The 25,704-nt window shown below is 35.6% G+C and overlaps 1 protein-coding gene across 7 annotated transcripts in view; it reads right to left on the reverse strand.

The window, feature by feature from the left end:
* Window positions 1–25,704, reverse strand: part of AdamTS-B (ADAM metallopeptidase with thrombospondin type 1 motif B) — a 139,191-nt gene that overhangs the window by 22,315 nt on the left and 91,172 nt on the right. For all 7 annotated transcript variants that reach the window (XM_072535908.1, XM_072535911.1, XM_072535909.1 and 4 more), the window contains 3 exons: window positions 8,155–8,301; window positions 5,769–6,009; window positions 657–972 (listed from right to left, as the gene is read on the reverse strand). In XM_072535908.1, the coding sequence (XP_072392009.1) occupies window positions 657–972; window positions 5,769–6,009; window positions 8,155–8,301 (704 nt within the window). The remainder of the gene's footprint in view (window positions 1–656; window positions 973–5,768; window positions 6,010–8,154; window positions 8,302–25,704) is intronic.

The following is a 25,704-nucleotide window of genomic DNA, read 5'->3' on the forward strand; positions in this document are numbered from 1 at the left end:
GCATCTTCGAATGTAGTGTTTGCTCTAATGGGCGATTTTCTAGATTCTGGTAGAGAACTGTATATGGAAAATTATTATACAAGTGTCTCCTTGGAAACCAAATTATTAGAACGAAAGACGCATCTGGTGGGCACTCTCCGTAGCAACCGAAAATATAATCCTAGAGAGGTGGTCCAAAAAAAATTAAAACCAAAAGAAATATAAGCCAGAGAAAGTGATTCCGGAATTATGGCCATAAAATGGCGTAGCAAGAGGGATGTACTTATGCTCTGCACCTTTCATAGAGATAATACAAAAGAAGTATTGCAAAGAGGTGGTGCAGTAGAAAAACCCGAAGCAATAATCAATTATATTGGATAAATAGGTTTATATTGCATTTATAAAATGCAATTACAAATAGAAATAAAGAATATTTGTGGTGTAAACCTTGGAAAATGTAGCGAATTAATTTCGCAGCAGATAAAAAATGTCCTTTTATAGTACTTGCATGTTAACATCTCTCTTTAGCATATAATATCTATGCAGCCCTCCAACGACTCCCAGAGAAAAAAAAGGCTACATCCTGCCGAATAAAAAATTAACTGTTAAGAAAACCACCGATGTAAAAGACTATAAAAATTAATTATTTATTATTCTATACACTCAACTGTACTTACCTTCATCGAAATATGGCTGCCACTTATATTTCTTTCCTTCGTAAAGCTCATCGTCGTATTCGGAACATTGCCTCGCTCTAAATGTAGGCTCCCCAGGTGGACAAGCTTGAGTGTTGCATATCCGATATCTCTTTCTCTCGCCGACGCAGTACTTCCCGCCATAGGCGGGCGTCGGGTGATTGCACTCTCTCTCCATCACAGAAACTCCCGCGCCGCAGGATTTGGAACATTCGCTCCACGAGCTCCAGTCTCCCCAACCGCCGTCGATGGGAGCAGGAGGTTCCAGCATTAAGACGCATTCGCGATCCTTGCACCACTGCAAATATAACATGAGGTAGTCGACAAAATATTCTATAGTTGTATTACACATAAACAATAAATACATATTAAAAAACATTAAGAAAGAGAAAATATTCGAAATCCATAAATCTGCTTTAAAGTAATCACTATATAGGTCACATACAATTAGGTGAAGCCATAGGTATGGCTGAAGGTTGTTGTTTTCGTAACTTTAAAAGTTACTTTATCTATATTAAATATTGAATATTAAAAGTATTCAATATTTTTAAGTATGGAGTTAAAAAAAAACAGAGTTTTCAACACTTCTATTTATTTGTTTATAATGTATTCAGGGTATTTATATGTATTAGGTACAAGGGAGGCTCTGTTTGCAATGAACGTTCTCTCACAGAGATGCTTAGACATGAACCAAGAAATTTACACCTGCTTTATTGATTTCGAAAAGGCCTTTGACAAAGTACAACATGAAACACTAAGACAAATTCTAATAAAGAAAAATATAGACAGCCGAGATATTCGAATTATATGCAACCTATATTGGAATCAAACAGCAAATGTGAAGGTTGAGGGAAGGCTAACAGAAGAAATTCAAATCCGTCGAGGAGTCCGGCAGGGATGCATCTTGTCGCCACTTTTATTTAATCTGTATAGTGAAGCTATCTGTGAACAAGCACTCGAGGAAGAAGATCTTGGTCTGATAATAAATGGTGAGACGATCAACAATATAAGGTATGATGACGATACGGTTCTCTTAACGGGAACGCTAGTAGAACTACAACATCTCGTTCAAAGTCTCAATATATACTGTAACAGTTACGGCTTGAAAATTAATTTGAAAAAAACTAAATTTATGGTAATCACGAAATCAAAGAACATCAGAGCTAATCTTGTAATAGACAATACAACGATTGAGCGTGTGTCCTGTTATAAATATCTAGGTGCTTGGATCACAGACGATACTGATCAAACAAAAGAGATTAGATGTAGAATAGAAATCGCTAGATCAGTCTTTAATAGAATGCGCAAACTCTTTTGCAATCGTGATATCAATATAAAGTTACGAATACGAATGCTGCGGTGTTATGTCTTTTCTACCCTGTTGTATGGAGTAGAGGCTTGGACACTAAAACAGTTGACCACAAAAAACATCGAAGCTTTCAAGATGTGGTGCTATAGGCGCATTCTCAGAATATCATGGATGGACCGCGTCACTAACACGCAAGTACTCTAAACTTTAGACAAAAGATGCGAAATTCTAAATGAGATAAAAACTAGAAAGATGGAATACTTGGGGCACATTGTGAGAGGTGAAAAGTACGAACTTTTAAGAAATATCATGCAGGGCAAAATTAAGGGCAAAAGAAGTGTGGGAAGAAGAAAAATATCGTGGCTTCGTAATCTACGTGAATGGTTCGGGTGTAGTTCGATTGAACTTTTTAGGCGCGCTGCTAACAAAGTCGCAGTGGCCATGATGATTTCCAATCTCCGCTAGGAGTGGCACGAGAAGAAGAAGAAGAAGATGTATTTAATCCTGTAATTTAAAGTACATAATAATGAATATTTTATTACTTCTTCAGCATTTTATTTTATTAATAAAGTTCAAAAATTATAAAGATTGGTCACCAAAAAGTTGATGAGCACTTAAAGGTAGAGGAGAGTGTCATAATATGAGGCCTGTGGTTAATTTGGGCCCCATTAAAAATTGGATATGGCAGATAGCGCCATCTTTTAAAAATAGGTTTAAGTTAAAACGTTAAGCTTTGGCTAAGAGAAGTTATTATATCTCGTTATAAGTGAGACTGGTGTTACTGCATTGAATAGATTTTTGATATTTATTCACAAGACTTAGTATTTTCAGCTCCTCAAAATATATACCAAAACACCAAGTTGGTTGTCTCACCAAAGCTATTTTTCGTTATGTCCTGTTTCCTCATTGCAAGAAACGTATTGAGGACCATACTATGGCGGAGTTAACCAACAAGATCTATGGAGAAGGCGATATAATTTCGAACTCCATAGATTTTCGCTAAACTGATTGTGCAAAATAGGCCAATTCAAAAAAGGGAAGGGAGGCGACCTAAACTCAGATATCTGGACGATGTTCAGGAAGATTTTAGTAAGAGGATCGCAAAGACAAGCACTTGACAGGGAAGAATGGCAACCCGAGGCTCAAGAACTGTAGCGCCAAATAATGATGATATTTCTCTGACTCACTCGTGTAGGTTTATTAGGAATAATTACACAAACCAACAAAAAAAAATTGTCTTGCTGCCGAAAAAAAGATCAACTGATTTGGGTTAATTCATCTGTGCTGATTCCAAAATACAAACCTTTTCTTTATATCAGCTATAGATTTCGAGATACATATAACATAATCATAAAATATTTAAATATTCTTACATTTCGACTGCATTCCATTGTAAAATTTAGTTTGAAATTCAATTTCGTTGCAAGACGTTTTTTGCTATATATGTGGCGAGTAAATTATAAAGGAAAAGAGAAAACTAGTTTTTGATCTTATAAAAAGGGTATATCAAACCTATTTTGGTGTTCATTTAGGAGATCAAGGTAAATCATGGGCTCTACATGTAGTGTGCAAAACTTGTCTTGAAAACTTGCGACAGTGGACGAAAGGACAACGAAAATGTTTCAACTTTGGTGTTTCAATAGTATGGAAGGAACAAAAAAATCATTTTGACGATTGCTATTTCTGTCTTGGAAATTAGGGCATTAATCGTAACAATCGACATACGTGGACATATCCTAACCTGGATTCAGCAATTAGACCAATTCCACATCAGCTTAAGCAGATACCCATTCCAATTTTTAGCAGTCTACCTACGTTACCTAGTAACCGACATCATGGAAAAAATAGCGACATTGAGATGGCAATGGGTAGCACATGTAGCAAGACAAGACACCAACAGATGGTCTCATAAAGTGACATTCTGGAGACCTCGAGAAACAAAAAGAAGCGTGGGAAGACTCGAAAAGAGATGGATAGACGATATAACAGCTGTAGCTGGAAAGCAATGGATGAGAATTGCAAAAGATAGGGAAGCGTGGAAACAATTGGAGGAGGCCTATGTCCAACAATGGATGAATGAAGGCTGAAGAAGAAGTAGAAGAAGACCTACGTTACCAGAGGATAATGTCGAAACGTTATCTAACGAACTACAGACTAATAGATTTAAGGAAGACGACAGTGATTTTAAAGGGGATTCAACACGTCCTGAGCGCTTTATTCAGGAAGAGCTAAGCAATTTTATCAGAGATGTGAACCTTCCAAAGGATTATTCCGAGTTGCTTGCCTCCAGACCAAAGGAAAAGAATCTTCTGCATCCAGACACCAAAATTACATACTAGCGTAATAGAGAGAAAGATCTTTTGCCTTTTTTTCTCAGCAAGATGATATGGTTTTTTGTAACAATAAGAAAGGACTGTTAGCAAAAATGGGTGTATCCGAGTATACACCAGATCACTGGCGTCTTTTTATCAACAGTTCAAAACGAAGTTTATAGTGTGTCCTTCTACATAATAGCAACAAATATGGAAGTATACCAATTGGGCACTCTACAAAAATGAAAGAAGAATATAAAACAATTTGGCTGGTGCTAAAAAACATCAAGAATGACCAAAATTAGTGGGCGATCTGTGTTGATTTTAAGATGGTAAACTTTCTCCTGGGACAACAAGGTGGCTATACAAAATATCCATGTTTCCTGTGTCTTTGGGATAGCAGGGCTAAGGACCAACACTGTAGTAGAAGAAAATGGCGTTCTAGAGATGCTTTAGTTCAAGGAGAATATAACGTAGTTAACAAAGCATTGGTCGACCGAGAAAAAATAATATTGCTTCCGTTACATATTAAACTAGGGCTGATGAAACAATTTGTAATAGCCCTAGACCAGAATAGTCCTTGTTTTGAATACTTGTCCAGCAAATTCCCTGCCCGTATTAAAGAAAAATTGAAAGCCGGCATATTTGATGGGCCTCAGATACGACAACTTATAAAGGATTCGTATTTTACAGAATCGATGACTGAAATTGAATGTAATGCATGGTGCTCTTTTATGAAAGTTGGCCAGCCCATTTCTTGGAAATAATAAATCGGAAAATTACCGGGATATAGTGGAAGAAATGCTCAACAATTTTAACAAACACGGTTGTCATATGTGTATTAAAATTCATTACTTCCACAGCCACTAAGACCGTTTCCCAGAAAATCTTGGTGACCTTAGTGAGGAACAAGAGAAACGCTTCCACCAAGAAATCAAAACGATGGAAGAGAGGTATCAGAGAAGATAGGACACTCTTATGATGGCGGATTACTGCTGGAGTCTTCAGAGGGACCGTCCTTTTAAAGTTTTGAGAGAAAATCCTATAAAAGGAAGTTTTTAGGTGACGCCGAATAACAGATTTGTGCTAGGATGCTAGTTAGGTTAGATGAAAAGTTGTTTTTTTGGCAGATATGTGTACTACATATACATAGGTAGTGCTACGTTAAATTACCCTATATGTTAGAAATGTGATCTGTTGTCGTATTTTCTGAAAACGAATTGATGGAGCAAATTTGGTGACATTTTTGGATTCAGCAGACCCGAATTACCTAGCAACAGTAACACAATTTCCAGCTACAAACTGTGTATTTACCAGTGTTATATTTGTATATTATTCCTTACTTATTTTGTGTATCTATTAGGTAAATTTTTAAAATTTGTATGTTCAAACCTTTCTTACAAACTCGTATTTTGTAAAATAGTTTATTCGTAAATATATAAACAATAATATTCTAAAAACTCTTAAACTTACTTTATGTTTCCCGCAATACGTTCCTTCGGCAGCTGGCCTGAGAAGGGTAGTGCAAGTGTTATTAATGGAGCACCACAGATGCAAGCATATTTCATCTGGAGGGGTGCACAGTGTCGCCTTTTTTCCAAACTGTAACTTACACTGATAGTTGGCATCGTACATAACACCGGCTGGAAGGTCAGGATACTTGTACCTATCCAAATCTTTCGGTTTATCTTTGAGGCATTGGCCCAAACCTTTGCTAAAAGGAAGTTACTTATTTGAGTTTAAGTTGACTTATGATAGGACTAAAACTTAAAAGGAATACAAATTTACGAACTACTAATATGAAGATAAATGAAAAAAATCGTAGAATTTTATGGAAAACTGTAATTAACTGTAGCTATAGCAAAAGCCAATAAAACAGAAATAAAAATAATAGCAGAGTTAAATAGAAAAATAGAAAAGGAGAAGCAGAAATTTAAACAGTACAGGAAATTGCAAAAATTTCATAAACTAAAATAGAAAAACATGCTATAGTAGAAGCCGGAGTGAGAATGCAGTGTTGGTCTTACGCCGTGCAGCGATGCCGCTGATGTCAGCACAGTGGTAGGTGTGGGGTAGTTTGGTAATAGACTGAGAAATCAGAATCGTACGCGCTTCGTTTCAAAAATCTTTACTCATTAATTGAATTAAATAAGAGAATAAACAAAAAAAACAAATTAATTCTATAAAAAATGCCTTGATCCGCCTTTTCTTCCCCAATTTTTTCGGAAAATCACATTTGCGGTAGTGGTATGACGTGTTATCCAATACCACAAAGTTTTCTTTGTCTTTCGGCAAGTTTGTCGTCTTCTTAAACTATTCTTCATATAGATTGACCATTTCGTCGTGGTAATCAGCAGTTTCCTTCTTGGCCAAGAAAGTTAATTCAGCCCATGCCAAAAAACCAGTTTGACTTCCAGTATAAAGAAGAAACCGAGGATCTCTTTCGATTGGAGCTTTAAGGCAGCAGAGAGCCATTTTATGAAGGAATCTCGTGGATCCTTGATCGTTGTGTCCCTACATTCCTTTGTGACTCAAGCACCAACGTTATTCTAAGACTAATCGTTATAAACAAGGTTTACATTATCCTTCTTCCTCAATATTTTTATTTGTCTGAGGTACTAGTGTCTCCACGATATGAAATCTTTTCTTCCCATCATTATCCTCATCATATCTCGACCTCTTTTACCATACTAAAAAGCCATGACATTTAGTAGACTACGAAATGTGGTTGTTGAAAAAGCTGGTAGGTTCTTCTTCACTCTGTTTATTATGCTGTAGGTTGATGGTAGCTTTTCAAAAAAAAAAAATCCTGGACAATTTTCCTTATTCGAGATTTTACTAGCTCATCGTAAGTATTCTCAAATTGAATTGGACTGGAAACTGTTTTTCTTTTTTTTTGTACTGGTTTCAGTTCGCCTTGCTGAGCCTCTTCGCGGATGTCGATGTTTTTTAACACAACATGTCTTACTTGCATACTAAAAGGACCCTGTTTGAAATTCACAACAGATACTGGCAACGGCTCCATGTCATAGGTACTTTCATCCACTTTTGAAAATGAAATAGAACTAAGCTTTCATAGTTTTTGCCAACAAGTTTTTGGTCTAATGGCCAGTACCCAAATCGACAAAGAGACATGTTTACTTTGTGTCTCCAAATGACTTTATAATAATCTTTGTTTCCCAGAAGATGTGTTTACAAACTATTGAACATTAATAAATATAGATAAGCTGTCGACAATGAGTTTTTGATATATTTTACTTTTTTATAGTATTTTTCTTCATGTTATTGTTTAGTTCGACAATGTAACTCTCTTAATTGTATATCGATGATTGAATCATGCTTTAGTTGAACCAATAATGATAGTCTTTTATACAACTCTATGCAATTGATGTGTGCGCGTATATTCCAGTGATATGATTCTTAAATCCGGTACTGATGCGCCGCTTGGGTCAAACCGGCAACGTCCATACGAAACGAAAACGAAATACATTGTCCCTCTTACCTGTACTGCATTCTAACTGTAGTTTCTACTATAGTATTCTGCATTATCAATAACCTACTGTTCAGAGAAAACTTGGGAAACATTCAGATGAAATAAACAAATAAAACACAGTTCTGATCTATCTAAATATTACTACTAAAGAGTCTTTTTACAAAAAACAGAATCAATTTAAAAATGTTATAACACAATAACTACAGAAGTAAGACAAAAAGACCCAGGATCTGAGGAGATAAATCACAAACAATAAGGAAATAAAGAGAAGAGTAATTAAATCGTCGTTTTATATTACGGATAAATATTGTCTTGTGAAGTGGTCCGCGTATTAAGTTATACACGTAATAAAAAGAACCGACTTACTCTAAGAATCTGGTAATGTCCTTTCGGCTACAATTTGACCAGTTGACAGTCACAGTATCAGCTTCGAAATTTGGCGTCATGATGTGTATAACGTTACCTTCTCTTCGTTTGCATCCAGTTTTTTCTGTATCATGAATCATACCAAAACTAAAACAAAAATATATTGGTTACGAGAATTTCATTAAAATTTCATGTAATTATCTCCGAGAACCTTTTGGAACAGATGAAACGTTAAATTTACCAATTTCTCATGCGCCATGTGTAAGTTACTAGAAAAAATTATTAATAAAAGACTAAGATGGCACCTGGAGAGACAAGATTTATTTATTCCAGAACAAAGTGGTTTTAGAGAACAAAAGTTAACCGTAGATAATATCATAGATTTGGAAAGTGACATTTCTGAAGCATTCGCACTAAGGAGTAAATGTCTAGCGGTTTTCTTTAACATATCAAGAGCTTTCGATACAGCCTGACACGGTTATATAATAAAACAATTACATAGTTGGAACATCCAAGGTCACTGCCTCTTCTCTGTTTAAAACTTCCTTCAAAATAGAGCTTCCAGAGTTAGGACAAACAATAGAACATCAGATATACTGTATCCAGAAAATGGCATTCCTCAAGGCTCGGTTATAAGTCCTACGCTCTTTATAGTGGCAATCAATGATATTCTCAAAAATCGAAAATCGCCTATAAAGGCACGAGTCTACGCGGATGATCTTGTAGTTTTTGCAAAGGCAAAAATATACAAAATAATATATTTTAACACATACACCAGAACTTAGAACTTTGGTCACAAAAAACAGGTTTTTGTTTTTCCACTGAAAAAACTCGTTTCATTCGGTTTTCTAAGAAAAATATCAAAAACACTCCCAACCTAAGGTTATGTGATGAGAACCTGTAACGAGTCCGTTACTTAAATAATCCTTTACCTTCTTTTTGTGACTGGAATCTTTTAATTTGATTCTAAATTAAATTCATATTGAAATATTCTTAAACTAAATATTTAAATAACTCACAGTAAATTTTATTTTCTGATATTGGCATTAAACTGCGCCCTCAGCGGTGAGATTCTGAAAGTACATCGGCGTGTCAGCCGTAGCATCGTCAAATCGCCACTTGTTAACTGGATGTGAGTGAATAAACATCTCAGAGTAGAGCGGCTGGGAGTCCACTTTTTTTCCCGAATTTAGTTTAAGTTTATTTTTATGTGAAGAGCTGTTTATTTTAGAAGAAACCATTTGAGTTATTTTGTTGTTTTGTACGAGGATATTTTCAGTTGGATCACCCTAGCCGGTAAGATAACATTACAAATAAATTATAAGGAAAAATCCTTCATATCATCCGCCATTGTTAGTAAAATTCAGACCTATTTTAATTTCGTCTTTGATAGGTATTTCATATATTTGATACATGTTATATTTCACCTTATTTCATTAAGGAAAAGTTTTATACCTAAATAAATTATAAGTATTAGATTCTATATCTATCTCAAATTTTTATTTCCTTTCAAGAATTAAAGCAAACAATTATTTATTTCAATTTCATATCGTTAAACCGGCTAATATTTCTTTTTTTTTCTATTCTATAATATATAAGATCATGTTTGCCGTTAAAATTATCTATTTAATATATCCATACATTATAAAAACATTGTCACACCATTCGAAGGTCACTATTTACCGAAAACCATTAAGGTTTTTATTTCAATAAGGTCACTTCCTGACATTTTTTGTATCGCCTTTCAAGATTGATAACCCTTGTGTTTTTCCTTACCTTTTGTATGTACAAAAACTTGGAGTAACACAACTGTTTTTTTAGCCTACTCAAGAATCCAGTTACAAGTCAGGGGAAGAATTATTTTTTTTAGTTGGGGTTATACTTAATAAGGATAAGGGGAAGGAGTTTCAAGTTGGTTTTTTTTTATGGGAAATTAAGAAGCAGTTCAAAGTGACGTATTTGTCCAATAGTACCTGATCCAGGGAATACAGGCTTGGTATCTTGTTACCACCTGAGTCCAGTTCTTCACCGGATTATCTTCGAGGGAAACCGGCAGGAAGAACTGACTTATTTTTGTTTTTCATTAAATTACTTTAAATAATTTTTTTTTATGTCCTTTTCAAGGTTTTAACTTTTGGTTCAATTTTTAATAAAAGAAAACTATCCTTAATAATAAATATCTTCAATTTTTTCTAAAAAAAAAACATTTATCATTGTAAGTTAATTTAATTATTTATTGTTTACCAAGGGATGAGGTTATAACTCTCCCTTGAATTTCTCTTTGTTAGGTTATTGTGTGCACACATATCCCGGAGAATTTTTACTTAAAAACCTAAACAATTTTTTGAACGAAAACTAACTATTATTGAGTAGTATATAATTATATTTATTATTTATACATTATTATTGGATCTAACTTTTGTCACAATTTGAAATTTTTAAGGGGTATATCAGGGGTAAATTGTTTTATAATTATATTCAGGGATTTTACTGTAAATATAGCTATAGTTAACTGTACATAAGAGGTGGTGGTTTAGAATAAGCATTTAAAATAGTTTGTACCTAAGTTTGGTAATTATTAAAGGTGTGGTTAAAATTTAATATTTCAATTAGTACCTATCTTTCTTATTTTCAGCAATACAAGATATCTCGGAAGAAAACATTTAACTTCCTGGCGCCCAAGCATTCATTAGAGCAACTTTTATGTTTCATCTGTTTATTTCTTGGTGGTTTTCTTGTCATTAGTTCTTATATCTTACGGTCTCTGTAGGGCATGCAAATTGGCCGAATCCTTCTTTGAGTGTCAAGTGGTCATTCTCCTGCATAGTCGCTAGCCAACACTTAATTCTGTTATATTTTAAAATTCATATTTACTTCATAAAATTCATATTTATTTCTTTTACATAATTTATTTCTATCTAATCCCTTCCATCTTCCGTTATTCCCCATATTAGTTCGTTGGTGTATCAAGGTGCATTTTAGAGTTCACCCTTTTGCTACACTGGATAGAGTCACCCAGACTTCCTCTAGCACAATTTTTGTTACAATATCATAATTTTTGTTACAAACCTAAAACGTGTAACGTCAATAAAGTTTTAAGGCATGACATTCGAAGAAACTCTAAGCTGAAAACTTCATACAACAAATTTAATCTTATCTTGTCACAAGCAATTAAATCTTTTAAAAATTCTTTCCAATAAAGAATGGGGTGCGGATCGCCAAACACTTTTGATTTTATAGGTACAGAACATTAACCAGATCAAAATTGGATTATGGATCTACTGTGTATTCTACAGCCACTAAGACACTGCTAAAAAAAATTTGACAGTCTTCACAATCTGTTTCGTATAATATCTGGAGCTTTTCGCACAACACCAATTGAAAGTATTTATTGTGAAGTTGGTGAACCGTCCCTAGAAGACATAGGAGTTTATTTAAGTGTAGCATATGCCGCAAACATCAGATGTAACTCAAAAAACCTTACTATTCAAAACTGTTTTACAGAAAAGTTCCCAAATATCTTCATAAATAAGGCAAGAACGACCAAACCCTTCTACGAAAGGATTAGATGCTAATAAAATCAGTTAAACTACACGTTCCCAGAATGCTTTGCTCCCAATCGTTCTCAATTCCTAAGTGGCAAATAAAGAACCCCTTAGTGCTTAACTCGCTTCATTTCTTTCGATAAATATTCAAAAAGTTAATCAAATCCGCCTTCAATGATATGCTTCACAACTAGGATTATACACATATATACACAGATGCATCTAAATCATATGAAGGTACTGGTGCTGCAGTTATAACCAGAATATCGAAAAATAAATACAAACTTTTTTTAGAGTACTCCATTTACTCTGCTGAACTATATGCTTTATACTGTCCTCTGGAGGCATGTCAGCCCGGAGCTGACAGCCGTGCCGGACGCATCAAGGAATTTGAATATCGGTCAAAATACTTGGGAATTCCAAGTTTGGCCAAATCCAAATTTCTAATTGATTCGATGCAGGGAAATTCCACTTTTGCTACGTAAAACAAAGGATTTGTTTTACATAAAAGCAGGTGGATTTTCTCTCATCGATCAGTCGAGCTTGCCTCTTCTACTGTAGACCTAGTCGGTGCTATTATTGTTCCAACTAAGTTATTGCTTTATTTCTGATTTCCTATATACCATTTTTATTTTAGCATTATTGTATATTCAGACCTTTTCAGGTTAGAATATTACATTGATCTATATTTGTTCATGTACTGATTGTTTGATATTTTATTTTATTATTTAGATTGTTTATTTTTCGTATTTTGTGTCTAAGTTGTTCTTCCGTAAGTTAAGAACACTTAGAAATATTTATCTTGCTTGTTCTATTTTATATTTTGATTTGTACTTTGTCTAAGTAGTTCTTTCCGGTAAGTCAAAGAACTCTTCTCTCAAAGAAATATTTCTCTGAATATTTGACTTGTTATTTTAATTGTTTGTCTAAACCGTTCTTTTCCGGTAAGTCAAAAGAACACTTAGAAATATTTTCATAATCATTGTTGCATTATTATTTCCGATATTTTATCTAAGATATTTTCTTCCTTAAGTTAAGAAAATACTTAATACATTTGTCTCTTTCATTTTCTATTTTATGCTAATTTGTTTCTTTCGTAAGTCAAGAAACACTTAGCAATATTTCCACATCTTTTCTATATTTGATTTTTCTTATTTTCTATTATAAGTCGTTTCTTCCGTAAGTCAAGAAGCACTTATAAATATTTGTGCATTTATTTTACTATATTTGATTCTCTTGTTTATTTTCTGTTCTAAGTTGTTTCTTCCGTAAGTCAAGAAACACTTACAAACATTTTTTTCTTTGCATTATATTTTTATACCATTTAATTTACTTGTTTACTAAGTTATTCCTTCCGTAAGTCAAGGAATATTTAGATCATTTTTACCTATCTGTTTTCCATTTTTTCTCTGTTACTTTGTAACTGTTCCTTGGAACCGTTACCTATAACAGATATTTGTCACTGGAACTGTTATTTATAACAGCGGTGGTATTTAACCTTTCTACCAGCTACAAACCAAAGATGGTGAATACCCGATCCAATTCCCGGGATATTAAGAAGCCCGAAGAGCCGGCGATGGGTCCTACAGGCCCAAATGCCCCCTCTCGGCAACAATACCAGGCCACCCTTGCTGTCAACGCATTCAATAATACCAATTATAATATACTCACAGACTCTCTAAGTTCCGTACAGTCAACCATCCCAACCCAACTAATTCTTTGGTTTTGAATAAAACAAGAAGTTTATACCGCTCAATTTAATCGGATGGGAGCCTTCTTCAAGAGTCACAACCTCTCTCTTGATACAAAAGTAAGAATGCTGCGATGTCTTCTCTGTCCTTTTTTATGGTGTTGAATCGTGGACCTTGAACGAAGATATGTGCAGAAAACTGGAAGCATTTGAGATGTGGTTGTATCGGAGAATGCTTAAGATCCCGTGGAATGACCGAGTCACAAATGAGGAGGTCCTCAGAAGAATGAATAAGTACTGAGAGGTACTGACCACCATCAAATCTCGAAAGTTCTTCGGACATATGATGCGAAATGAATCCAGATATGCTCTCGTTCAAGCCATCCTGCAAGGAAAAATATTTGGAAAACGAGGTCCAGGAAGAAGAAGAACATCTTTGTTAAAGAACCTCAGAATCTTGTTCAATACAAGATCTGCGCAGCTTTGCCGCGCTGCTGCAGATAAGGGAAGCACATCAAAAAGAAGAAGATACCACTCAACTAAATGGAAAAATATTATATTCTTCTGAATACCATCTCATATTGGAATTCAAGGAAATGAAGAGGCAGACAACGATGCAAAAGAAGCTGCAACTAGTGATAGTGCGGAGTGTACTGAAACATTTACGAGTGCGGACGTGAAAGCTGCGGTCAAACGTAAACTGCGATATATGTGGGAAGAAAAGTGGAAAGTGTCATCGGCCAAACTACGCGATGGTAAAAAATCGATAAAACCCTGGCCCACAGTACCAACAAGTCGGAGAGACCAGCTAATATTAACGTGACTCCGGCTGGGTCATACAGGATTAATTAATAGCCATGTGTTTCCCAACAAACAAGAACCAAGATTTGGCTGATGCGATTTTGTTAATAAAAAAATTACCATTCGTTTTTCCTCTCCCATCTATACTCTTAATCTCACGTATATCATATCGCGTTCTTAATTCATTAACGGATTACATTATCTCAAAATTATTCAATTATTAATCCATTCTACTCTTTTTATTTCAATCTAAGGTCGCTCGAGGGAAACCACTTAATACTTATTACTCACTAGTTTTAATACATAAATATTTTATCAACCGTAATTATTATTTGGATTATACGAGATCCCTGTTAATACGGTAAGAAGAGCTGGAATTTGTAATGAAACAAAACGACAAAGAGACTATGTAATTCCTGCTAGATGTATTCGGTATTTGCATAATAATTGCTCGAATTGACTAGAAAGACTATACAATTATATACTTTATTAAATTCTTGTATGACTTTTTGCCGCAGGGCTGTAACGTTCAGGGGGGACTAGTAGAAAATATCGAAATAATGAAATCTTTAACTATTTTAGTTTATAGTTAAATGCTATTAGAAAATCACTATAAAAAAATTATTTCATCTAACAAAAATCCACCAGGAAAAATAATACTAAAAGAAAGAGGAGAAGAGGAAGTTCCAAGCTGTCGTATGGTTTACCTGATTTATCTCTTTTGCATCTTTTAACATAGTCTGTTTTGCCTTGCAAATTTATAGGAGGCACAGATAAAAAAGCAGCTTATAAAAGAATAGAAAAGAAATATGGACACAGACATCCCTCGGCAACGATTGAAACATTGGAATTATCTGCTTTGTAACCTTTTTTTGTAAAAGGAACTTAAATACAGTGGTACCTCGATATACAAGCGCCCTAATATACGAAGGTTTTGAGATACGAGCCGCGGAGCGAGCGATTTTTTACTTTGAGATGAGAGCAAGATTTGAGATACGAGGAATAGATTTTTATTCAAATTCATACCTCTAATTTGACTACTTCTAATTTGCTTTGTAAATAAAAGGTAGTTTTACTGGTAATAGATCTTTACGGCCTCGCCATAAAGACCATTTTACGGGTGTGTACGTGACTATTACTTGGACCGACAAACTAAATGGTCATTGGAAGTTAAATCCGACAAAAATTCGGATTCTAACCATATTGCACTCTCGATGTCAGTGTAATTTACTCTGTAAATTTTTACTATAGACCTCAGTCTGTCTGCTTTGCTTGTTTCCCTCATTTTCGAAGTATTGTTGATAAGTTCGATAAGTGGTACAACCATGGGTTCGAAGAAAAAGATGATGCCTATTGAACCAAAACGTGAAATCATTGAAAAACATAAGAAAGGTAACTAACTTGGTGAGGATGTACGGGCTTACCACATCAATGATATGTACTGTACTTAAACGGAAGGAGGTGATAAATGGTAAAATGATTTACGAAGACTTCCTGAAGCAGATCCCATACACTTCCACAATTATTGATAAATTGGAAGACTTCTTTAAAGTCAGTCGGGGCTGGTTTGACAATGTTAGAAAAAAGACCGGCATTCACTCCGTTATCAGACATGGTGAGGCAGCAAGTTTGGATGTGAAAGCAGAAAGGATACATCCCCCAGTAAGTCTTTAACTGTAACGAGACAGGGTTTTTCTGGAAAAAGATGCCGAATAGGACTTACATAACGGCAGAGGAGAAGACAATACCAGGTCACAAACCTATGAAATATAGATTAACTCTACTACTTTGCGCCAATGCGAGTGGCGACTGTAAAATCAAACCTCTTCTAATGTACAATTCAGCAAATCTCAGAGCCTTTAAGTCCCATAAGATTTTAAAAGAAAAAATGCCAGTTATGTGGAGGACAAATCCAAAGGCGTGGATCACCAGGAAATTCTTCATGGAGTGGATAAACCTGGTGTTTGCCCCTTCTGTTAAAAAATATCTACAGCAAAACAACCTACCCATGCAAATCCATCTTGACTTCGATAATGCCCCTTCTCACCCGCCAAATCTCGAAGATGATTTACTCCAAGAGTTAAAGTTTATAAAGATTCTCTACCTACCAGCTAACACCACTCCTATCTTGCATCCTATGGAATAGCAAGTGATTTCTAATTTTAGGAAGTTGTATACCAAGCACATTTTTCGGCGCTGCTTTGAGGTGACGAAGAACACAAACCTTACCCTTCGAGAGTTCTGCAAAGACCACTTTAACATAGTAATATGCCGAAGAATTATTGAGCAGACCTGGCTAGGTGTTACAACAAGGACCTTAACCTCTGCATGGAAGAAGCTGTGACCTAGGCTGTAGATGAAAGGGCCTGCGAAGGACTGAAACTCGAAGTGTCAGTGGTAGATGAGACTGTTTCTCTTCGAAAATCCATGGGTCTGGAGGTGGATGAAAGAGATGTGAACGAACTTGTCGAGGAACAGTCTCAGGAGCTGACAACCGAGACTACATTCGCATACAATGGTTCAAGGAAAAATTAGTTTTGAAGAGGAGCCAGAATTGGAAGACGTTCTGTCTACAAGAGATATAAAGGAGATCCTGGAAATGTGGGAGAAAGTTGCAGTGTTCGTGGATAAAAATGACACCGAAAAAGTTACAACTAACTTTTTTCTAACACATTTTTGCAATATTCTGAAAGGGAAGAAGAAACAAACCTCCTTGGACAGTTTTTTTTAAACGATCTGCAGATGAAAATGTATTGGTCAGAGAAGAAGAGGAAGACCCAGAAAAAGGTTCTTTGATAACATCGGTGAAGACATGAGAAATATGGAAATACGGATGAGATGAGAAATGGATGATAAATGGATGATAAATATGGATAGGGATGGCTGGAGAGAAATTCTTAAGAAGCCAGAATGATGATGAAACTTTTTGTAAACTTTTGCATCTTGTTTGAAATGTTCAGGGTAATCTTTATAAATTGAACGTTGCCTTAAATTAATTACGATAAAACACAATTCCTCTTTTTGATTTTTCATGTTATTTATTTTAACAAATATTTTAACAATGAGAAGTTTTTAAATTGTCGCCCTGTATAGTAATGCGTCGGTGTTCTTTTCATTGCTATTTAACAACACCAAGCTGTCAAATGAAATGGGACAATTTCTTTTGAAAAATAGATGCAAACATCAGAAAGTCCCTACAGAAAAACGAACTGTTATGCCTCTGTGTTCTTATTGAACCTTGTTTAATGCCGAGATTATACGGAATCCTGGAAGGCAGCTCTATAAGGTTAAGAAGCAAATAAAATCAACCAAGTGCTCGACGAGGACGAGTTAAATAGACAATTCATTTCGTTTCGTCGACAGACAATTTCAGTGAGCTCTTCCGGCTGCGTATTTTCCTTAATTAGTAAATTATGGGGATGGTAGAAGGTGCCATTGAAAAGAAAACCGTTTGCATATGTAATGCGGAATAATTATTGGATCACAATTAGTTAAGTGAAAATGTTGGTACATAGTTGCAGAAGAATGTAATTTAGCTCGGAGTTACGATTATGATAAAAGCAATACGAGTATCAATGGACGAAAAATTCCATTTGTGATGTTAACCCTCTACTGCATGAATTATTACAAACATGAAATAAAAAATATTTTTATGTAATGTGATTTTTATTATTAATGTGATTTAAAATAACTGTTTAGTCCTATATATAGAAGTTTTTTTGTAAACCCATATATGGTTTCATATGCAATAACTACAAACTGAAAGATTTTTAAAAAATCCATATGTTTTGCATACATTCTTCTTAGAGAGCCATATCCCTACGGAACGTCGGCGACTACCATGCTTATAATATTGTTATACTGATCTCGGTCTTGCGCTACGTGTAGCAATTGGTCCGTTGTCAAACCTGTCCACTGCCGCAAATTCCTCAACCAAGAGAGTTTCTTCCGTCCTATCCATTTCTTTCCTTCGATTTTACCGTTGAGAATTAGCCGAAGGAACTCATATCTTGGTCCTCTGATTATATGTCCAAGATATTCTAGTTTACGCCTCTTAATAATATTTAATAGAGTTCGTTGATGTCCCATTCTTCGAAGAACTTCGTTTCTGGTTCTGCTAGTCCATGAATTTTTAGTATCCTTCGATACAACCACATCTCAAACGCCTCGATTTTATTCATGATATCGGCGTTTAAAGTCCAAGTTTCACATCCATACAAAAGTACAGACCACACGTAACATCTTGTAAACTTTTCACGGATTTCCAAATTTAATGAGTTATTGGATAATAGAGGCTTGAATTTTTGAAATGAGTTTCTTGCCTGTTTAATTCTACATCGAATTTCGAAGGATGGATCCAGATTTTGGGTAATCCAACATCCAAGGTATTTGAATCTCTGAACTCTCTGCAGCGGTTGTTGGTTTAATATCAGTTGGGTTGCGCCGATATCCACTTTACTGGTCACCATGTATTTATCTGCAGATCGTCGATGTTTTCAGCTAGAATTACAGTATCGTCGGCGTACCGTATATTGTTAATTATTTCTCCTCCTATGATAATTCCTTTTTGATCTTTTAAAGCTTCCCTAAATAGATTCTCAGAATACACGTTAAAGAGAGTGGGAGACAGTACACAGCCCTGTCTTACGCCTCGTTCAATACTAATTGGCTTTGATTCTCTGTTGTTGGTATTAATAATGGCTGTTTGGTTCCAGTAAAGTTTGGCAATAAGTTTGATGTCTTTCTCATCTAGTTGGATGCTCTGCAAGGCGGTAATTGCATACATTATACGAACATATTTTAATAAAATGTTGATATAAAAAAATACATTAGTTATGAAATTGTGATTTGATGATCCTTTTTTCATTATAAAATAAAAGTACTTTACACTTTATACATTTGGTGTAAGTGTTATTTGTATATATTTGACACTGTTGGCGATATTTTTGCCATTCAGGCATGTGTCCAATGTTGTCCGTACGCACAGAATTTAACGGTATCTCTTGATGTCTTGCAGGAGTTTTTCTTGTTAACACAGGTATAGTTCCTTGACGACTAGGCGTTGGAGTTCCTTGATGACTAGACGTTGGAGTCCCATTTTGTCCTACTGGACTACCTCTCTTTCTTGGTAGTGACTTCCCAGATTTACATAAATGTCCAGAAACGGCTTGTTTGAAGTCAAATAATGGCATATAGCAATTTTGTTTATTTTTTCTAAACACAGAGATCCAACATATGAAAAAAAAAGTTTATACTATTTTCTTGATATTAGATGGATTCTGTAAAGCCCCAGCATCGAGTCTAATAAGTCCACTCCTCCCATCATCATCATCATCATCAGTAGATGGATAATTTTTTCTGGGTCCTGGCTTGTTCTAGGATTTTCCGCCATTCTGTTCTGTTCCTTGCTTTGTTTTTCCCGTTGGTAATCTTAAGTGTTTTCAAATCTTGTTCCACTTGTTCCATGTATCTAAGTTTGGGTCTTCCCTTTGACCTTCTCCCTACTGGTGTTTGCCTCATTATATGTTTTGGTGTTTTAGTCTCCAACATCCGTTCAACAAGGCCCATCCAGGGCAGACGTCTTTATGGATGTTATGACCTTGGGTTCATTGTATGCTGTGTATAGTTCAAAATTATATCTTCTGCGCCATATGTCATTTTCTTTCACCCCCTTATATATCTGTCTAAGGATTTTTCGTTCAAATGTATGTCCATTATATGTTTTATTAGCGATATGTATTCTTCTCTTAACTTCTTTACTGACATTGTTATCTGCGGTAACTAGTGAACCTAGATATGTAAAATTTTTCACGCTTTCGATGTTATAGTTTCCTATTCTCAGATTCTGTAGGTTTCTTTGGCCTGTCGATTTGCTGGCCTTCATGTATTTGGTTTTTTTTCGTTAATGTTTAGGTCACTTTTTTGTGCCGCTCTTTCTATCGCATTAAATGCTTCTATCATCTCTCTTTCGCTTCTAGCAATGATATTAAAATCATCTGCAAATGCCAATATTTGTACACTTTTTGTTATTACTGTTCCTCTGGTGTTGACTTTTGACCCTCTAATTATTTTTTCTAATGTGATGTTGAATAGAATATAGGATAGGGCATCTCCCTGTCGTAGGCCCGTTCTCATATGGATTGTATCTGTTAGTGAGTTTTGAATTCGAATTTTGCTTTGTACTTTGTGTTTCTTTTACTATATCAATGAGTTGAGTTGGAATATAAAACTCTTTCAGTCCATGGATCAGGAATTCTCGATAGATGCCATCATAGGCACTCTCAAAATCAATAAAAAGATGATATGTGTCTATATTGAATTCACTAGTCTTTTTGTACACTTCTGCCTGCAGAAACCACATTGATATCTTCCAACTATTTGTTCCGCATATGATCTCAATCGGTCATACACAATATTTGACAGTTTTTTTGTATGCCACAGTTAGTAGCGTTATTGCCCGGTAGTTTTTACATTGATCTCCTTTTTATGTAGTGGGATAATTACTCGGGTATTCCAGCGTTGTGGCAGTTGTTTATTATTCCATATGTTCACTATTAGTTCGTGTATCGCATTCAATAGGGAGTCTCCTCTTTCCTTTATTAATTCTGCGCTAATGTTGTCTAATCCAGGTGACTTGTTGTTTTTCAGTCTGGTAACTGCTTCTTGCATTTCAGCCTCAACTTCTCCCATCAGCTGATTATAAACTTTAACATGGAATCTCTTTGTACGTTTTTTCTTTTAGGAAGTACCTACGTTTTGTGGTTTTAGGTTCACTAACAACGTAAGTATAAGATATTTACTGGCTTATTATCGAACCCAGTTATTAGACTTATATTTACGTTTTCAACAAGGGCAACTTTTTCTACAATGAAACCACGTTCTTTTTTCTTTAGTTCTTTTTTGGATGGGATTCCTGAATTTGGAACACGATTCAATCAAACCGTATCTAAAGGCAACAATCCATTTTTTGTAAGATAAATCTGTAATTTTGGACTATTAAACCAGTTATCAAAAAATATTTTATGATTAACGTTCTTCGGCACTGTCTCTGTCAGTCTACTGACAACATTTCCACTGACTCCTAAATCAGGTGCTCCATTTAGAAAAGTATTGCTTTGTTCACCAGCAAAAATATCAAAGTCATAACTAAAACCTGATACATCACTAAGTACTTTTGTATCCCCACTTGTGAGGTTTTGCCGGATTATATTGTTTAAGGAGGTGCCTGCATTTCGTAGGGATAATTTGTTTGTCAACAGCTAGATGTTCCTCCTTGGGAACCAGTAAAAGGCGTTGTTTAAGCTTGTCTAATAGAGGTAAAATTTTTAACAGTTTATCATGGCCTGGATTACCAATAGGAACTGAGTTACTGTTATTACCAAAATCAAGGTGTTTCTTTATAATTTCCCATCTATCGCAGGTCATATAGATTCATATAGATTCAAATACTTATGGTTGACCTACAGTTCCATACTAGTAATGTCTCGATCATGGTAATTTCACCAGTGACAGTTCCCATAAATTGCTCCATTTGGTTTTCGGTAATATTGGCAGGTTTGTTTATGTTATTCTGCAGAGCTTTTATGTTTATTTGTTCAACGATTATGGATATTAATTTTTTTGGAAACAAAAACAAGAAAAAATCTGCAGAAGTTTCTATCTCAAGGGTACATTCTGGTAGCTCTACAACGACTTTAAATGTATAATCACTTTTATTAAAATTCTTCACTATCATCAAAGTGGGACTGACGATATTTCGTCTTCACTTAGTTCTCCATTAAAAGGAATATACTAATTATCTGAATCTATACCTAAATCGTCGTCACTTAGTTCTCCATCACCAGGAATACAGTTAATGTATTTAGATGAGCCATAAAACTTCCCACGATCCATTCTGAAAACAAAAACCAAATGATAATTTTGCTAAACTGGGTATACCTAAAATAAGATTGAATGCATTCGAAACCAATTAAGGATTTTACGGATTTATACCAATTTAGACGGAATGCATACGAAACCATATATGGTTAGATAATAAATAAGATTATAAAGCTGGATAATAATGTGAAATTCAATGTAGAAAAATATTTATACAATAAAAAAATACTTACTTTCTTCAAAAAAAATTTTTCAACAAATAAATTCACTATTTAAATCAAAATATTGCTTCAAATTGAAGTCATACATAAGGTACCGTTCATTCACTATACGTGTGTACAAACGAATGGGGTTATAACCATCTTTCTCTTGATTGGTAGGCAACCAAACATACAGATGCGTAGTATAATGAGTAAGCTATGATGTATGGTTTATTCGTCTTCCGGGTTTGGACCGTGTCATTTGTGAGTGACCCAAAAGTGGGTTCATCTCGACGTTTCGCTACAATTGTATGTAGCTTCTTCAGGAGAACAAAAAAGAAAAAGAGACAAAAGACAGGAAGATGGGTAGTTAGCAACGGTAACTCAGTTACTCAACGCAACCAGAGGCGAATACTAACTACCAAGATGGGCATTTGGTCACAGTAACTCAACTACTCAACGCAGCCAGAGGTGAAAACCAAATGCCAGGACAGGGATTCACGTCCAACAGCTCAGAACACTAACGCGTCGAGAGGCAGGGAGTGAATCCGACGATTACTCCGCTGCCGCTCTATTTATAGTCGCGGTGACCTGTCGTGTCGGGACGTATCGGCACACTCCGTGGCGCGAACGTCAAGAAGCGCGCGCTGGCCAATCATGTGGCTGCATCGTGGTAGCGGGACCGGACGGCGGCTCTAGACTGGGATTCCAGATGGGAGACAAGTAGTATCCTTCCTCTCGATTGATATTATGTGGATTTTTTCGGATCTCTAGAGATTCGCGGATTTTCCTGGAATAAAAGAAGGGGCTCTTAGAAATAATATGAGTTTTTTCGAACAATATGGAATGACCGGTTTCTTGGCAGTGTTCTGCAACTGCAGAATGGGAGAACAGACCTGATCGAATGCATCTTTGATGCTCTTGAATCCGAGTTTTGACGGGACGACCAGTTTCGCCAATATACACATGTCCACATGAACAAGGAATAGAATAGACACCACAGGACATTCTATTCCTTGTTCATGTGGACATGTGTATATTGGCGAAACTGGTCGTCCCGTCAAAACTCGGATTCAAGAGCATCAAAGATGCATTCGATCAGGTCTGTTCTCCCATTCTGCAGTTGCAGAACACTGCCAAGAAACCGGTCATTCCATATTGTTCGAAAAAACTCATATTATTTCTAAGAGCCCCTTCTTTTATTCCAGGAAAATCCGCGAATCTCTAGAGATCCGAAAAAATCCACATAATATCAATCGAGAGGAAGGATACTACTTGTCTCCCATCTGGAATCCCAGTCTAGAGCCGCCGTCCGGTCCCGCTACCACGATGCAGCCACATGATTGGCCAGCGCGCGCTTCTTGACGTTCGCGCCACGGAGTGTGCCGATACGTCCCGACACGACAGGTCACCGCGACTATAAATAGAGCGGCAGCGGAGTAATCGTCGGATTCACTCCCTGCCTCTCGACGCGTTAGTGTTCTGAGCTGTTGGACGTGAATCCCTGTCCTGGCATTTGGTTTTCACCTCTGGCTGCGTTGAGTAGTTGAGTTACTGTGACCAAATGCCCATCTTGGTAGTTAGTATTCGCCTCTGGTTGCGTTGAGTAACTGAGTTACCGTTGCTAACTACCCATCTTCCTGTCTTTTGTCTCTTTTTCTTTTTTGTTCTCCTGAAGAAGCTACATACAATTGTAGCGAAACGTCGAGATGAACCCACTTTTGGGTCACTCACAAATGACACGGTCCAAACCCGGAAGACGAATAAACCATAATTCTGACTCTGGCCGTGGAAGCCTACGATTTCATTTAAGCTATGATGTAGTCAGAATTTTCGATGGGTAGTGGATATAAAACACTTTAAAGTTTTAAAACCATTAAAGGTTTCGTATGCGGTAAAGAGTTTCTCAGACTTTAACCTGGAAAGGTTTTTATTTTTTTTTGTAGAATAAGAAAATTTTTGTCGTTAATTCTAATGTAGCTAACCAATTTAATTAGTAATATGCTTGTATTTCGTGATAGCTAAAATTATGTTATTTTTACAGTGTACAACTGATTTATTTTCTGAAAAAAGTTCATTATCTGCGTAGTTTTTAGCACATCCCTTATTAAATCTGTTATATAAAATATATAAAATTGGACGTAATATACTTATTACCTTGTCATCATATTGGAAAGTCAATAAGATCCAATTTCTTCATAAACATTATATTATTACATTCAATAAAAAGGTAAATTCGGTACAGAGATACACAAAAATGAGTGTACATTAAACTAGCAAAATCGCCCAGTAAACTTAGTTTTCCCATTCCCATCGGCACTTGAAGATGATCCGCAGTTCCTCGTCAATCGTCGCGTCGCTCCTCAAAAATTCTGTTCTCCTGATCGACACGGTACGTTCGTTAGACTTTTGCGCACCATTCCTACTTGCCATGTTTCGAAATCAACCTTTCTCCTCATGCGTAGAAACAAATCCCAACACCACAACACAAAATGCTTTGGAAGTATCAGTTTGTCGCCAAATTAATTCAATAATCAAGAAAAATGGAGTCAAGAACATTTAAAAAATTATAGAAACAACAGTAAAACTATCGAGCAAATTAGTTGTATGTTAAAGGAATTCTGGAATTGGTTGGAGGTGAATTCGGAGATGAATCATAAATCAATGAACATGGTACGTAATTTCTTATATACTGGAAGATAGCTGTCCTTTTTGTGAACTAATCAAAGGCGTAGGGGTCAAATAAAAAATAAACGAATTTGTATAATATTATTATACAATGTAAATGAATATGTAAAACCTTAATAGTATATACAAAAAGCAAAACAAAATTCCAAAGAACAACATTTCATACATAAATAATGCCACTGTTTAAGAATAAAGATGCTCCACCTTGGTTAATAGCAATAATTCTCAAAATAAATACCAACCCTAGTATATAAAAAAAGGAAGACCCTAATAGACCTGATCAAACAGCATTTAAATAAAAATGGAAACGCTTTGGATCAAAATCACTTTAAGCTATACACTAATGCATCTAAACTATCAGAGGGTGCTGGTGCAGCTATCCTCACACTAAATCCGTCCTTAAAATTTAAATTCAAACCCACTACTTCCTTATACATTGTAGAGTTGTATGTAATATCCATATAAAAGATCGAAACAGCCCCTGTATCTCATAATTACCGATTCAGTAAGCCCGCTTCACACTATCAAACATTTATATACCAATAATCCAATCGCCTTACAGATCAAATTAGAAATAGCGAATCTAAACAAAAAAAGATGACCGTCGACCTTTTGTTTGTCCCATCGCATTCCGGTATAGAACGGACAAACAGACCAACTAGCCCGCTCGGCATCCTTCACCCAGGACTCCATTCACATTAACGAGGTTCTTTCTTATGGTTTGATCTGAAATCAATTCTAAAATGTT

The sequence above is a fragment of the Diabrotica undecimpunctata genome, chromosome 6, assembly GCF_040954645.1.
Source record: "Diabrotica undecimpunctata isolate CICGRU chromosome 6, icDiaUnde3, whole genome shotgun sequence".
Classification (NCBI taxonomy): Eukaryota; Metazoa; Arthropoda; class Insecta; order Coleoptera; family Chrysomelidae; genus Diabrotica; species Diabrotica undecimpunctata.